A 13,858-nucleotide genomic window follows, 5' to 3' on the forward strand; every position below is an offset into this window, starting at 1 on the left:
CGGGCCTCAGTTTCCCTCTCTGAAACTCTAAGGAGGAGGGGCCGGAGCCCTTAGCACCATCCTTCTGGGAGCGCTGATGAAGCAGATCCCCTCCCTCCCTACAACAGGACATGCTTACTGCCCAGGGGGCCGCCCCCACCTGGCTGCCCTGAGGGCCTTTCAGTGTTTGTGGCCACCTGCCCACTTGATGCACCCCGTGCCCCATTCACAGACGGGAACGGCAGCACCTACCCTGACACTGGCAGGTGGCCATGAGGCTCGCCTGGTTTATCAGCCCCACCCCAGGGTGCTGGCTGCTCCCCAGAGGCAGGGACCCAGCCAGGGCCTGCTACTCAGGGAGTCCCAGAGAATCGGTGCTGCCCCAGCCGGCCTATAAGCCTCGCAGGGAAGATTCAAACCCAAGCAAAGGTCTGAGAAAATGGAACACAGCAGAGACCATTCTGAGAGGTCGCCAACTTCAGGTCACAACTTCCCATGAGCTCCAAACTAAAACAAATGGACTGAAAAACTAGAGAAAGCTCCCTCGCCCTGTGCAGGAGAGTTCTGGCACCTTCCTTGGGCCTTCAGAGGCTTACCTCTAGGCAGGTAGGGATGAACAGGTCTCTGGGAGACGGGCTTCCTTGGGATCCGGCCTGTTTCCAGCTGGAAAGCAGCCCACTCGCGCGGGATTTCTCACAGGGTGTGGGGCCTGTGTTGGGAAGGGCGAGCTCTTAACAGGAAGAGTGGGGTGCAAAGTGGGAGCAGGGAGCCCTGGCTGGCCCCCAGGGTCCGAGCTGGGTCTCTGGGCGGATGGAGGTGCCCAGCAGCACCGAGAACTGGGATCTCAGAGAAGCAGCTGAGGCTCAGGGACGAGGCCTGTGGTTTAGGCTGGTGGAGGACAGACGTGAGCAGCTGCGGAAGCTACAAAAGTGGGTGAAAAGCACAGGAGCAGCTGTCGGGGGACACCGAGGGTTCCTTCCCCACTCTCAGGCGCTTCTCCCCGCCTGAGAAGCTAGGAGCACAAGTCCAGGCGGGCCAAGATCTGAGAGTCACCCAGGGCCGGGGATTTGCAAGCGTATGGTCTGGCTGCACCTGGGTGTGGTGCTTAAGGAGCGCAGGCACAGAGCCTCGCCGGTGGGTGTCACCGGCCCAGGTGCCCACGTCCGGGCAGGCAGGAGGGTTCGCAGGCTTCACTTACACTGGGGGAGCCGAGGGGAGCGGGCGGTCAGCGAGGCGGGGATATACTCGCCCTTCCCGTCCACACACCAGCAGTGCCCTGGAAAAGAACCGGGACCAGCAATTCAGGAATTGTGCTGGGCGGCTCGCCCCTAGTGTCCCCCAAACTTTCCTGGTTTGCTTTTGTTGCAGTGGCCATCAGGCCCCCATCTGACTATCCCGCCTGCTTGACACTGTCCACAACAATCACAGGTCTCAGCACCGAGTCCCCCAGAAACCACCCGCCTGACCTTCGGGCTGGGAGAAGGTGACGGAAAAGGCCACAAAGGCCAGAGGAGCTAAGGGATTTGCCTCCAGCTGCCAAAGAGGGACCCAGAGGACAGCTCGCCTGCCCCAGGTGCACTCTTTCCTCAACACGGAAAGGAGCGGTGTCGCTCAGCCCTCCCCGGGCGCCCGAACCCCTTACCGGTCCCGGTGTGGCACTGCAAGGGCTGCCACCTTCCAAAAGCATCACACTGCGGCACGTAGGGGCCCGCCGGCCATAGGGCGACGCCGGTAGAACCGGCAGGGAAGAAGCCTCGGCTCTGGTGGAAGCTGAAGGCTACGGGAGAGGCACAGAGGTGAGAGCCCGGCCTGCAAGGCCCCCGTGCCACCCCGGGGCCGTCTGACTCAGCACAGCCGTGCACCACGGGCAGCACCGGGCAGACGGCGCTTCACGACAGAGGGTGAGTGCAGTAGGGAGGACTCGGCTGTCATCTTGACAGACTCCATGGGGACTTGTCTTCAGGCTCATGAGCCAATGGTGCCAGCGAAACATTTGTTTAGAATTTGCTTTGTGCCAGACATGATCTCAGCACACATTCTGATTAATGGAGCCCTCAATGATCCTCTACAAGGTGATGTGAACCCATGTAATGGGGAGAAACTGAGGCACGGGGGGATTAAGCAGTTCACACCGAGGGGACCCCAAAGTCAGCCATGTAAACTGTCCTCTCAGCCTTCCCTGATAAACTCTTACAGTTTGGTTCTTTACGCCTTCCAAAACTTTGCTCTTGCAGGATCTTATGGGATCTTCCCACAGCTTGGTAAAGCTGGGTTTTCACCCCGTGAGGAGACTCATTAAAGGAGGTGAAGGGGTATCCAGGGGCTCACCCCATGCTCTGCACACCGCATCCTCCTGCCTGGCCTGGGCCACTCCTCACCACTTCTCAGCTGCTTGATATTGGGCTTTCTGATCTAGTTTAGGTGTCTCTTCCATGCCAGCACCCTAAGCATTTGGTGCACAGAGTGTCAGATGAAGAAGGCAGCCTGCCATCCAAAGGGAAGCCTCGGAGAAGAGATGGGGGACACAGAGAGGGCACTGGGGTTCTCTCGTGGGTTTGGAGAACAAAGCACAAGGCAGCTGAGGCCTGTTTCCTGGCGTGGCCCCTCCCAGGAACAGGCCAGCAGGACCGGCGTGGACGTTTTCAGGGGAAGAACCTGCTTTGCTGTCACTGTGATCTAAGTCCAAGGAATACTAGGCAGGGAATCAGCTGAGACAATTGTGTAAGGGCTGGGGAACCCGGGTACAGCCTGGAGACAAGTCATTTGTTGCCGAGTTGATATGGGGTTGTAGTTGATACGGGGCTGGAGGAAGAGGGTGGGGCTCTGGGATGAGACAGGTATAGGTTTGAGTCCAGCTGTGCAGGCACCAGCTGGGCAGGGGACAGACGCTGGGGCAGGCAGACCGCCCAGGCTGTTAGGTCTGAATCATGTGAACTTGAGCACGTACTTAACCCCAGTTCCCTCTGAGAAGAATGGTGCTTACAGCATCCTCCTTGTGGAACTGTTGGCTCAAATGCAAAGAGCTGTTTAGGGGAGCAATGCCCACCCGGGTGTGAGTTTTATTACAGGCCAGAGCTCTCTCAGCGTATTTCTCTCTGACAGGCAGGTGATGAGAGCTGCAGCCCCTCGGCACCCGGCAGCATGGAGCCCTGCCCCCAGGTGGCTGTGCTGGCGCATCTGGAGAGGTAGAGACCATTCCGGTTTTGACCAGTTTCACAAAGCCATTCTGCCTTTTCTTTCCTAAGAACCCATGAAGCTGGGGAAACCAAGGCAGCAAAGTCCTGAAGACGGTGAAGAGTAATTCAAGCTCTGGCTTCCCCAAAGAGATGGAACAAGATAATGGAAGTGTGTGACACTCACTAGACAGAGCTGCCAGACGAATGGCATAATCGCCCCCACTCAGAAACTTCTCTGTGAAGGTCTCCTGCGAGGGAGAGCGCTGGGGAAGGGCGAGCTCCTCACTGGTCAGGCGGATTCCCTTGGCTGCTAGGAAACTCTCTCCCAGGGGGAACAAGGAATCGTTGGAAGCCAAGACAATCTCTTCCGTTTCCTTAATGAACTGCAGGACACGAAGCTTCACTTCTTCACAAGAGCCAGGACCTAGGGAAATAAAGACATCAGGGATGGGGTCACTCACCACACACAGCTCCCTCTGATCACTCTGAATGTGCATGCACACACACATATATGCACGCATGCATGCATGCACACACACACACACACACATGCATTTCAGCCTCAGTTGTCTCCTCAGCACTTCTCTCCACAACCTGGATGATTCTTTCTATATTGTTTCCACAATTTCATTCACTCAAAATTCATGGAGGACCAACTATGCAGAAGATTATTAAGAGCCATGTGTATTCCACACAAAGCATTTGAGCACATTTACTCAGACTATCTAATTTAATAAATGCAACAATCCAATAAGATTTTAGTCTTAACTGCATATTACACATGAGAATTGAGGCATGGAGAAATCATACAACTCAGATAAGCTTCCAGATTGCAAGTAGTTGATTTGGAATTTCAGTCTAGGCAGTATGACTCCAGAACCAGTGAACTTGACTAGCTGTCTTTATTGGAAGGATGGATGGGTGGGTGGATGGTTGGATGGATGGATGGATGGATGCATGGATGGATGGATGGGTGGATGGATGCATGGATGGATGGATGCATGGATGGATGGATGGATGGATGGATGGATGGATGGATGGATGGATAGATGGATGGATAGGTGGATAAATGGATGGATGTAGAGATGATTGGGTGGTTAGATGGGAAGATGGATGAGTGTTGGATGGATAGTATTCAGAATTTGGCTGCCTACTTGACTGGCTAGACAATATCAACAACTGAAGGAAGGAATTGTAGTTTAGTGGTTACGCTTGTACAAACAAAGTTGCTCTCAGAGATCTCTGGGTTCAAATGTCAACTTGACCACCTATCAGCTGTGTGATTTTGGATAATGTGTTCAACAATTCTGAGCTTCAGTTTTGTGAAATGTGCAGTGGCATCTATAGCTACAGGATTTTTATAATTATCCTATGAGTTGTTGCAGCTGAAGTGCTTGGCACAGTGACTGGACTACATTGCCCTTGAAATGATCAGTACTAACAAGAGCCACCCTGGGCATAGTTATTTCAACAAATCACACTGTGAATTCTACAGTAAATGTGTTTATGGATAAAGCTGGAGGGAGCATTGATCTATCTGTGAGTCTTTCAGAAATGCAGGTATTGATTCAGTAGGTGGAGCATGAGATTCTGAGTTTCTTTTTTTTCCCCTACTTCTTTATTTCCCTAACATGTATTTTTATTTATTTTTCCCTACCACCATCCCTATGTCCCTGTCCCTTTCTCTCATCACCCCTCCACTACAGAGCCCTCACTGCATTTATTAATGCCACTAGTTTTTATATTTTATTTTGTCAAATCATCCATTATATACATTTCCAGTATTTGTCTTTGTTATTTGATTTGCTTTATTACACATTTTGCTATAAATGGCTGCATTTCATCTTTCTTTCTGGATGAAGAGTATTCCATAGTATGGATAGACCACATGTTCTCGATCAAATCATCTGTTGATGGGCATAGGACTATATCCATATCTGGAATTCTGAATTCTCAAGAGTTTCCAATGTGATATTTATGTTTTTAAAATCCATTTTGAGTATCAAAGCCCTGAACTGATGGCCACCAAGCCCCCTTAATATGCCCCATCAACAGGAATGTAACATGTACCCCCAAAAATGTAGATTTCTATACCTATAGAGTATATGTGTGTGGTACTATAATGCTACATTTGGTATTGTTTACACAGATGTTTCAACTGTTAACACTTACTTGTAAAAACAACAATAGAAATTTAAATGGAAGAGATAAGATTACTAATTCTAGATAGGACTTTTGATACTTTTGGGGAGAGACTGGTCACCTACTCTGAAGTCTCTTGCTATGTGATACAAATGACAGTGGATTGATTCTAAATGTAGGTCAAAGGCTTTGCCCAGCATTCAAGCCAAGGTCAATAATACTACAAAGCTACAGGGTACTTTTGGTATCGGCCACTCAGGCCCAGAAAATTGGGTCCAAAGAGAATCAAATTCAATTTTAGGGGCTTCTACAATGATAGGAATGTCCCCGAGTAGCAGACTTGACATTGGTGTGGAGAATGAACCCACAGATCTCACCACAATCATGTAACAGTCCTACTAACATCTATGTGTTTACTTGAGGGTCATCTACTGCTAGAACTTGACTTTTCAGGAATGATCCTATCAGGGAGCCTCCAGGCTGCTCGCAGTCCCGGGGGCATGATCATACTCACTGCTTGTTCTCATCCAACATCCCCAAATCTACTTGCTGCTAAAGCCTAAATTTTAGCTAATGTTGAAATAGTCCAAACCATTTTACACTATCCAGAAAGGTCTGGACAACATCAAACACTGTAAAGAATGAAGATTTTGTTGGACCTGAACAGGTATAATTTCACCTGTGAGAGCAGCAACTGTTGGTAGAGAAATCTTGATTTGATAAGAACAGTGTTGGATTTGGCTGTTGTTTCAAGCTGCCGCCATGGTGAGTTGGAATAAGGCATTTTAATTCAATGCAGAGTCAGTCTTAGCTCATGTGAGCCTCACACACCAAAGCTTTCCTATGAGCCCATCTGCCATAAAGCTTAATTTAAAGACCTTTCAGCAAACTCCTCAAGGAAATGAAAGGCAGTTGGAAGGCAGAAGTACTTCCAAAAGTCCCAAGCACCTGGCAATGGCCTGGGTAAGTCACTAGACCATTGCAAATGTGCTGGTTCATCAGACGGTGCACCTCATTTATAAGAGAGAAACTGAAGTGTTAGCTGATAGAGGGTAAGGGCAAGGTCATGTCACTCCATGGCGATCATCACATCAAAGATAAGGCTTTGTATACAGGAGACTCCAGTTAAAAACTGAGGCACTGATTGAAGTAAATCAACTATTTGAAAAATTTCAAATGAACTCACATTAACTCTGCAACCCCTGGCCTCAGTGTTAAAGACTGAATGTCTGGGTCACTCCCCAAAATACATTCACAGGTTGAACACCCACCCTGAAATGAGATGGCATTTATAGGGAAGGACTCTGGGAGGTGACTGGGTTAGATGAAGTCATGAGGTAGGATGTGGTGTCTCATAAGGTAGTGAAAAGACAAGAGTCTTTCTCTCCTGCCCTGTGAATTCACAGCAAGACAGCAGCTGTTGGCAAACCAGGCAGAGGGCCCACGCCAGGAGCCAAAGCTGCTAGTACTTGTGATCTTGAACATTCCAGCTTCTAGATCTGAGACTGAAACGTCTGTTGGTAAAGCTGTGGAATTTTCTTAAAGCCACAGGTAGAGACAATACATTGGGTTTCTTCAATCACCTATTGAAGGGATGTCCCCAGCCTTCTCTAAGCTCTATTCCAGCTCTAACACTCAATATCCTTCCACCAGACAATCCTGAAAACACACACACACACACACACAATCATTTCTTAACACAGCTTAACTCACATGCCGGGGCCTTGTTTGGCTCCGTCCGGGTCCCTTCTAGTTCTTGACCAGCCTCATCCACACACCAGCATCTCCGAAGGTCAAAGTGTGCCAGAGGAGAGCTGAAGTCTGAGTAGGGCCCTGGGTATCTGCTGAGCTGGCCACTTATAATCTGCCAGAAGAGGTAGGGCTCCAGAAAGATGTTCTCTACAGGCTGGGTCAGGTTCCCTTCCAAAATCGCCAATGGGACGTCTTGGAGAAAAGGGTATCTTGCCAGCACTGGGAAGATGCCTTGTTGGCCGGTCTCATAGAGGTTTTGAATAAAGAGACGGAAGCTTCCAGAAGCTGCTTCTCTATAGCTCATGACCTTCATGAGCAACTCAGTGGGGCTTGACTCCTGGCCTCGGTTGTTCTGAGCTCTCCATCGTTCATACCACTCAAAGGCCTGCTCAGGGGGCCCGTCGCACTGCACGCGTCTCCACGACCCACTGGCACTGCACTGTGGGATGTAGATGCCAGAGAGGGTGGCTGGCAAGCTGACAGGGGAGCGCAAGGCCCGCACTGCCCCAAGGAAGGCTTGCTCAGCTTGCAGCTGACAGGAAGTGGGGCCTGCAGGAACAATGTGTCAGGTTAAGAAGTTGAATAAGCACGAAAATCCAAGATGGAAGCCCTGAACTGTCCCAACTCCATCAAAACCCCAGAAAGACACAGAAATCCCACCAACCTTAAATGTGTAAATAACATCTAGACCCAAGCATTGCCCCCACCAAAAGGGCACCACTGACCCACCTCTTGAGTGCACCGCAGAACCACAGGTAGTGGTTCCTTCAGGCCATAAATTTCCCCATTCACCCACTATAAGGATAAACATTATCATGACTGTTCTGGGTATTTAAACTTTTGATTAAATTTTTAATTTACATTTTTTATTTTTAACTTAATTTTTATAATGAAAAATCGAATTTTTATATTAACTGGCAAAAATTTGCCACCCACAGAAGTTTGGGCCTTAGCCATGACTGAATTCTCTTTTTCTGTCTTGCATTGTGTCAGGCCCCCAGCCGAGAAGCAGTCTACAGACTGAATGCCCAACGGACTTACATTGACTTGGTGCTCCAGGTTCCCTTCGAGTTCCAGGAATCACCTGGCCCTCAGCATCAACACAGTAGCACTCTGAGTTGAAGCACTGAACAGGGAGGAAATGCCCCTCACTTGTACAAGAAGGGACAAACAGGCTGGACCCAGCCGGCTGGCTCCTGGAGAGGGTTTGCATGAGAGCCCTTTGCTTCTGACACTCTGTGGGGCACGCAGGTTGTCCACCTCTAACCCTGGAGCCTGGAAGTTCTTTGCCCTGGGAATCCACACACCAGCACTCTCCAGCAAAGCACTGGACATCCTCATAGCTTCCCTCTGCCGTGCATGAAGGGACAAAAAGGCTGCCAGGACTCTGCTCACAGCTGTTGGAGCCAAGCACCATTTCTAGCACGTCACCCAAGTCCCCGGCTATGTCTGCGGGCACAGACACAGCATGCTGCAGGAAGAGCAGGAATTCGGGAAGCTCCAGGAGAGAAGCCAGGAAGTTCAGGGCCTTCTGGTTCTCCTGTAAGTTGACTTCCAAGCCAAAGCTGCCCACAATAGGCTTATTCATAGCAGCACCCTTCCCAGAGGCCTCCGGGATTCCTGTAGTGGGACTGGAATCCAAGCTCAAGGACAGAGGGGTGGCTGGATCAACTAGTGCCCCTCCACTTTGAAAGCCTGGAAGACCAAGTTGCTGGAAAAATTGACTGAAGTTAAATGTCCCTCTAGTGCCAAGGGCTCCAGACAAATTAAACTGGCCAAGGTTCACCAGAAATTTCCCTCCAAAGAGATTCTGCTGGAGTCGTTTTGGGTTGGTAGTAAACTGAAGGGCCAGACGAGCCAGTTCTCGGGAGGGAAATATCGCTCTGAGGGCTTCTTTGAGGAGACTTCCTGTAGCAGCAAACTGTTGACCCTGCCCCTCCACCATCGGGCGGAGAATCCCAGAGTCCATGAAGAGCTCCCTGGCCAAGCGTGAGCAGAACAGGGGGACTCTGGCCACTCGTGGAGAGTCCTCCTGCCTTTCCTCAGGAACCAAGAACAAGTCGTGCCGGCTGAAGTAGCCCGAGGGTCCAAAGTGGAGTCTGGACAGGGCCTGCCGCCTCTTGGAGACACAGGACTGGTCTTCAGCTGAGCACCACAGAGGAAACAGAGAAATGGTTTTACCATGACACGTCGCCCTGACACGGCCTCTCAGCAATTTCTGGTAACGAGAGATCAACAAGTTCAATCAAGAGCACCTCCCTGTATCCTGATTTTTTTCCTTCTTGCTGAGCTGATCTGCGGTCACCATTTTAGAGAATGACCCCTCCAACGACTCCTCCCTCTGCTGGCTTTCACGAGAGGGCCCCCGCCAAGGCCAGGCTTCCACACACAGGCCCACCTTCTGAGAAGCTGACCACACCTGGCCACCTGCACTGGGTTTGATGGTCTCCTCCTCCCTAGTCCTCCCAAGAGCCACACCCACCCAGCATCTCAGAATGGGCCTTATTTGATAACGGGGTCCTTGCAGATACAAGTAGCTCAGATGAGGTCGTTCTGGAGTCAGGTGGGTCCTAAATTCAATGGCCTGCATCCTGTAAGAAGGCCAGGTGGAGACACAGAGACACCAGGGAGGAGACCACACAAAGATGGGGGCAGAGGGTGGGATGATGCAGCTGTGAGCCAAGAACATCAAGGGCCGCCAGCAGCTAAGAGTCTCCTCCAGGGCCTTCCGAGGGGACACGGCCCTGTCCACACTCTCAGTTCACACTCCTTGCCTCAGGAGCTAAGAGAGAGGAGCCACCCAATTTGTGGTGATGTTACAACTGTCAAAGGAAACCCACAGGCCAAAAATTCCTTCTGTGTTTTTAATGAAATGCTGCTTTTCAGAAGGCTCTTAATGGACATTAACGTTTCATTCTATGGCTTCGTGGCTCCTTGTGGGTCGTCTTGTCCAGGCTATTTCATCACCTCTTTGAGGGTAAGACCAATACTTAAAATGCCATTGATATAAAATGCTATTAGTACAGTAAGAAGCATTTTCCTATGTGGTAATATATAATAACGTAGGGAACGTGTTATTTCCTATAATATAATAGGATGATGCCCACTCAGCCAACACACTTAACACCCCCATGTGGGTTCCAAACCTGTCCTTAAAATTACTGACTAAACATGGATTAGCTCAGTCTGCCCCGTGCATGATCAGGTCATCCATTTTAAACAGCCCAGGATGACTGTAATCACACTAAGAAAAAAGTTTTAATTAAATTCCAAGTGTTTCTTGGTCACATAGGTGGGAGGAATTAAGCTCCATTTTTCTCCACAAAACCATAAATCTCAGAGGTTTTCAACCATCCACCCACCTACCCCCAACTTTTTAAAATATTTCTTTTCCCTCAGTTCACAAGGATGCCAGAAAGGAAATCAGCCAATTTTGCTCTGTAACCAAGCAACAGAGAAAGAACTGGAACATGTGGTCAGAGAGAGAAGGAAAGACCGGCAGCCTCAGAGCACGCAAGACACCCCTCCGAGATCAAGGCTTCCTTGAAGGCTAGTACAGGAAGGTGTGGAAGAAATAAAAGTTTGTTCCTTTCATTTCTTTGTTATATAGTTACCAAGGCAAAAAAAACAAAACAAAAAAACAAAACCAGATATTGATTCCATGTGTTTCCAAGGCAACAGGAGTGAGACCCCAGAGGGAAAAGGTCCACCTGCCTGGTGGTGAATTTGGAAGCACTCTTGTTTTTCATTTGGGAATCATGGCTCCTTGTTTTCACCTGGAAATCGGAGGTGCTCTTCTCCAGGTTTTCACAGACATGAAACGCAATGGTAAATGCCTTCAAGGCAGAACTTGCCAAGGTTTCTTTTCCTGCGTCTCACACCCAGCAGAGAGAATGCCCCCCGATACCGTGCGGAATGCCGCAGCGTTCAGTCGGAGCAACAGACTGATTTCACGGGAACTACGGAAGGGACACGACACGTGTCTCTTCTGAGGCCGTTCAAAGACCTGTCTCCGCTTGGCGGGTTCAGACCTGCCTGTTCTCCGCTCCCCCGAGGGCTGCGGAGGAGGGGGCCCCACGGGGGTGGCCGGGACACTTCCCATGCCCACCCTCTCCTCCCAGCCCCTGCTTCTGCTTCAGTGTCGGGCCTCTTGCTGGGTTGGATGTATCTCCCCAACATTCAGGTCCTGCCCGGAAGCTCAGCCTGTGGCCAGACCTGGAAATAAGGTCACTGCAGATGTGACAAGTCCTACTAGTGGGGCCGGTGTCCTGGCCAGGAAAGAAACGCAGCGGCAGACAAGCCGAGACGACAGTCAGCGGTCGACACACGCAGGGTGTGCAGAGAAGCTGCCCCAGCCCGAGGGACAGGGAGGGACAGGGAGGGACAGGGAGGGACAGGGAGGGTCAGCGAGCCCTGCGGGCCGGGCAGAGGCAGGCAGGGTCCTCCCGCAGAGCCTCAGGAGGGAGCTCGGTCCCCAACACCTTGATTTTGGATTTCCAGCCTCCAGAATGGGAAGAGAATAAATTCCTGTTGTTCTAAGAAACTCAACTTAATTTTTCACAGCAGCTCCGGGAAACAAACAGCCCCGGGTCTCTCTTTAGGACCTCAAATTGGCCCATCGCTTCCAGACTAATGCTCCTTTCACTCTCTCCTCAACGTGTCCAGGTGATCTTCCTTACACAGGAAGCCCGTCCGGGTACTCTCTAGCCCAGAACCCCTCCACATCACTCCCTGCCCTCAAGGGTGAAGCCCTGAGTCTTTGTCATGGTTTGAAAGACTCCACTGTCTCACCCTTGCCCTGCCCGGCGTCCTAAGGTTCTGAACAGCACCCGTACCCACATGGCGTTTTCTTCTCTCTCCCTAAGGATCCATGGCCCACTAGCACATCAGTATCTATTCTACATGGCTTTATAACTGCATGTCTCCTGTCCTATATAGGGAGAATGTCTTTCCTTAATTTCCCCCTTCAGGAAATGCATTTATTTTCAGAAAACTCCAATCAAATGTCACCTCTTCCATGAAGCCTTCCTGAGGGTCTCCTCCTCACAGACACTGCAGGGGAGAAGGGACCCGGCCCTGCTTTCAGCCTGTGGTTAGCGCACATGTCTCCCTCATGGCACAGGCAAACCAAATTCTCCTTTCTTTTTCTCCACCCATGAGGCTTAGTGCTCTCTGAGCTCCCTGAGGAAGCAGCTATGTCTGACACAGGATGAAAACCATGTTGGAAGTTAAAGATGCTAAACGGGTTTTCCACCCTGTTGAGCTTGAAGGGCTTGTAGCATACATAAGTGAAATTACTGGGCTCTGGAGAGGCTGGTCTGGAGAAACAGTTAAAGGAACCCAGCCTGATGGATAGAGAAAGCCCCGGAGAGGACACGCACCACAAGATGGCGGCTGCCCCTGCCGCCGAGTTCCGTGGGTCTCCCGTCCTCGGACATCCACGCACCAGCACGGCCCTTCCTTCTGGCACTGCACTGCCTCGTAGTCCCCGTTTCGACGGCAGCTGGGAACATAGGGGTGGCCAAAGCTGGTGGCCGCCAGCCGCTCCACTTCACATCTTGTGGGGCCTACGAGAAACCCATGCAGTCAAGGAGCCAGTGGGGTGCAGGCAGACGCGGCGGGTCAGTGCCAGAGCATAGCCCTGCTGCTAGGGTGTTTACAATCTCTGCACCTGCTTTGGTGGAACAGCCAGGGACACGGCATTGATGTGAAAACCCGCACGGCTTCCTCCTAATCGGAGCCTTCACCTGCGTGGAGGCCTTAACACTTACATCGGAACCGGCCGGCGATGACCAGCTGAACTGCTAAGAACCGTCTCTGCAAGATCCGGTACAAGGTGGTTTCCGTAAAGGTGGAGGCAAGATCCAGGCCGGCAAAAATGGTGTCATAGATTTCATCGAGTAACAACTCCAAACCTGAGCAGAGAGAGCAAGCTACGGGTTGGGCTGGGTCACAAAGGAAGCTCTGACCTTGGGCACTGCAGGCAGATACGGAGAGGCCAGAGTCTTCTCAGCATCACTGCACATCAGTCTGCAGAAGACTTCCATGCTTTGCAGTCAGGGCTGCTGTGCACTGTTGTGCGGGTTGCTCACAGCACAAGGAAGCACAGCTGAGAAAGTGAGAGGAGACTGCATCTACGCGGGTTCTACTTGCCAAGCTGGGGGCCGCCTCTTCTGGAGTGCGCAAGGCACTATGCCCAGAGGACCGTACATGGACGTTTGCTAGCCAGGCCCTCTCAATACCAGGCAGGCTGCAGGTCAGCACAGCTACTTCGCTTTACAGGTAAGGCTGTCAGGCTCTCAGGCCCTGTAGAAGGCCCAGGTGTGCTCACCTGTCTCGGCCAGCTCCCGTCCTTGACTGTCAGCGCAGTGACAATACCCGGACACCTCGGGGAACCTGCTCCTGAAGGAACTGAAGGTCACGAATGCATCTGGAAACCTAAGGGGGGAGGGGTTACGGCCCCCATTTCAGTAAGGGCAAGTCACAGGTGCTCCCTGCAGAAATAAATGCATGTGGTCACAACCGCAGGGGAGAGGAGCTTCTGCTCTGTCTCCTGCCCTTCGCTCCATGCCGCCCACCCACGTGTCTTTTTCTCTAAATGGGTCGAACTTGACCAGGGCTCAGCGGAGCCTTATAAGATAAAGCTGTGCTAGCTGTCACCTACTAATTAGCCGTTCTCCTCACTCGTGGCTTCTGTCCAATGTATGCCCAAGCACATGTCCCACTGGATCAGCCAGAAAACAGGTCATGAGGATGGCAGGCGCCAGCTCTTCTACCCGCATCTACGTCTAGAGACTCAGGCCAAGTCT

At 51.2% G+C, this 13,858-nt stretch overlaps 1 protein-coding gene across 1 annotated transcript in view; it reads right to left on the reverse strand.

Annotated features, from left to right (window-relative positions):
• TG (thyroglobulin) overlaps positions 1 to 13,858 on the reverse strand; it is a gene marked incomplete at its 5' end in the record, with an annotated part of 169,129 nt that overhangs the window by 144,528 nt on the left and 10,743 nt on the right. The window contains 9 exons of the mRNA XM_084229744.1: positions 576 to 688; positions 1,178 to 1,255; positions 1,622 to 1,756; positions 3,340 to 3,579; positions 7,011 to 7,598; positions 8,091 to 9,194; positions 12,431 to 12,616; positions 12,821 to 12,964; positions 13,381 to 13,487. Coding sequence (XP_084085870.1) covers positions 576 to 688; positions 1,178 to 1,255; positions 1,622 to 1,756; positions 3,340 to 3,579; positions 7,011 to 7,598; positions 8,091 to 9,194; positions 12,431 to 12,616; positions 12,821 to 12,964; positions 13,381 to 13,487 — 2,695 coding nt within the window. The remainder of the gene's footprint in view (positions 1 to 575; positions 689 to 1,177; positions 1,256 to 1,621; positions 1,757 to 3,339; positions 3,580 to 7,010; positions 7,599 to 8,090; positions 9,195 to 12,430; positions 12,617 to 12,820; positions 12,965 to 13,380; positions 13,488 to 13,858) is intronic.

Source organism: Talpa europaea (assembly GCF_964194135.1).
Source record: "Talpa europaea genome assembly, chromosome: 3".
NCBI lineage: Eukaryota > Metazoa > Chordata > Mammalia > Eulipotyphla > Talpidae > Talpa > Talpa europaea.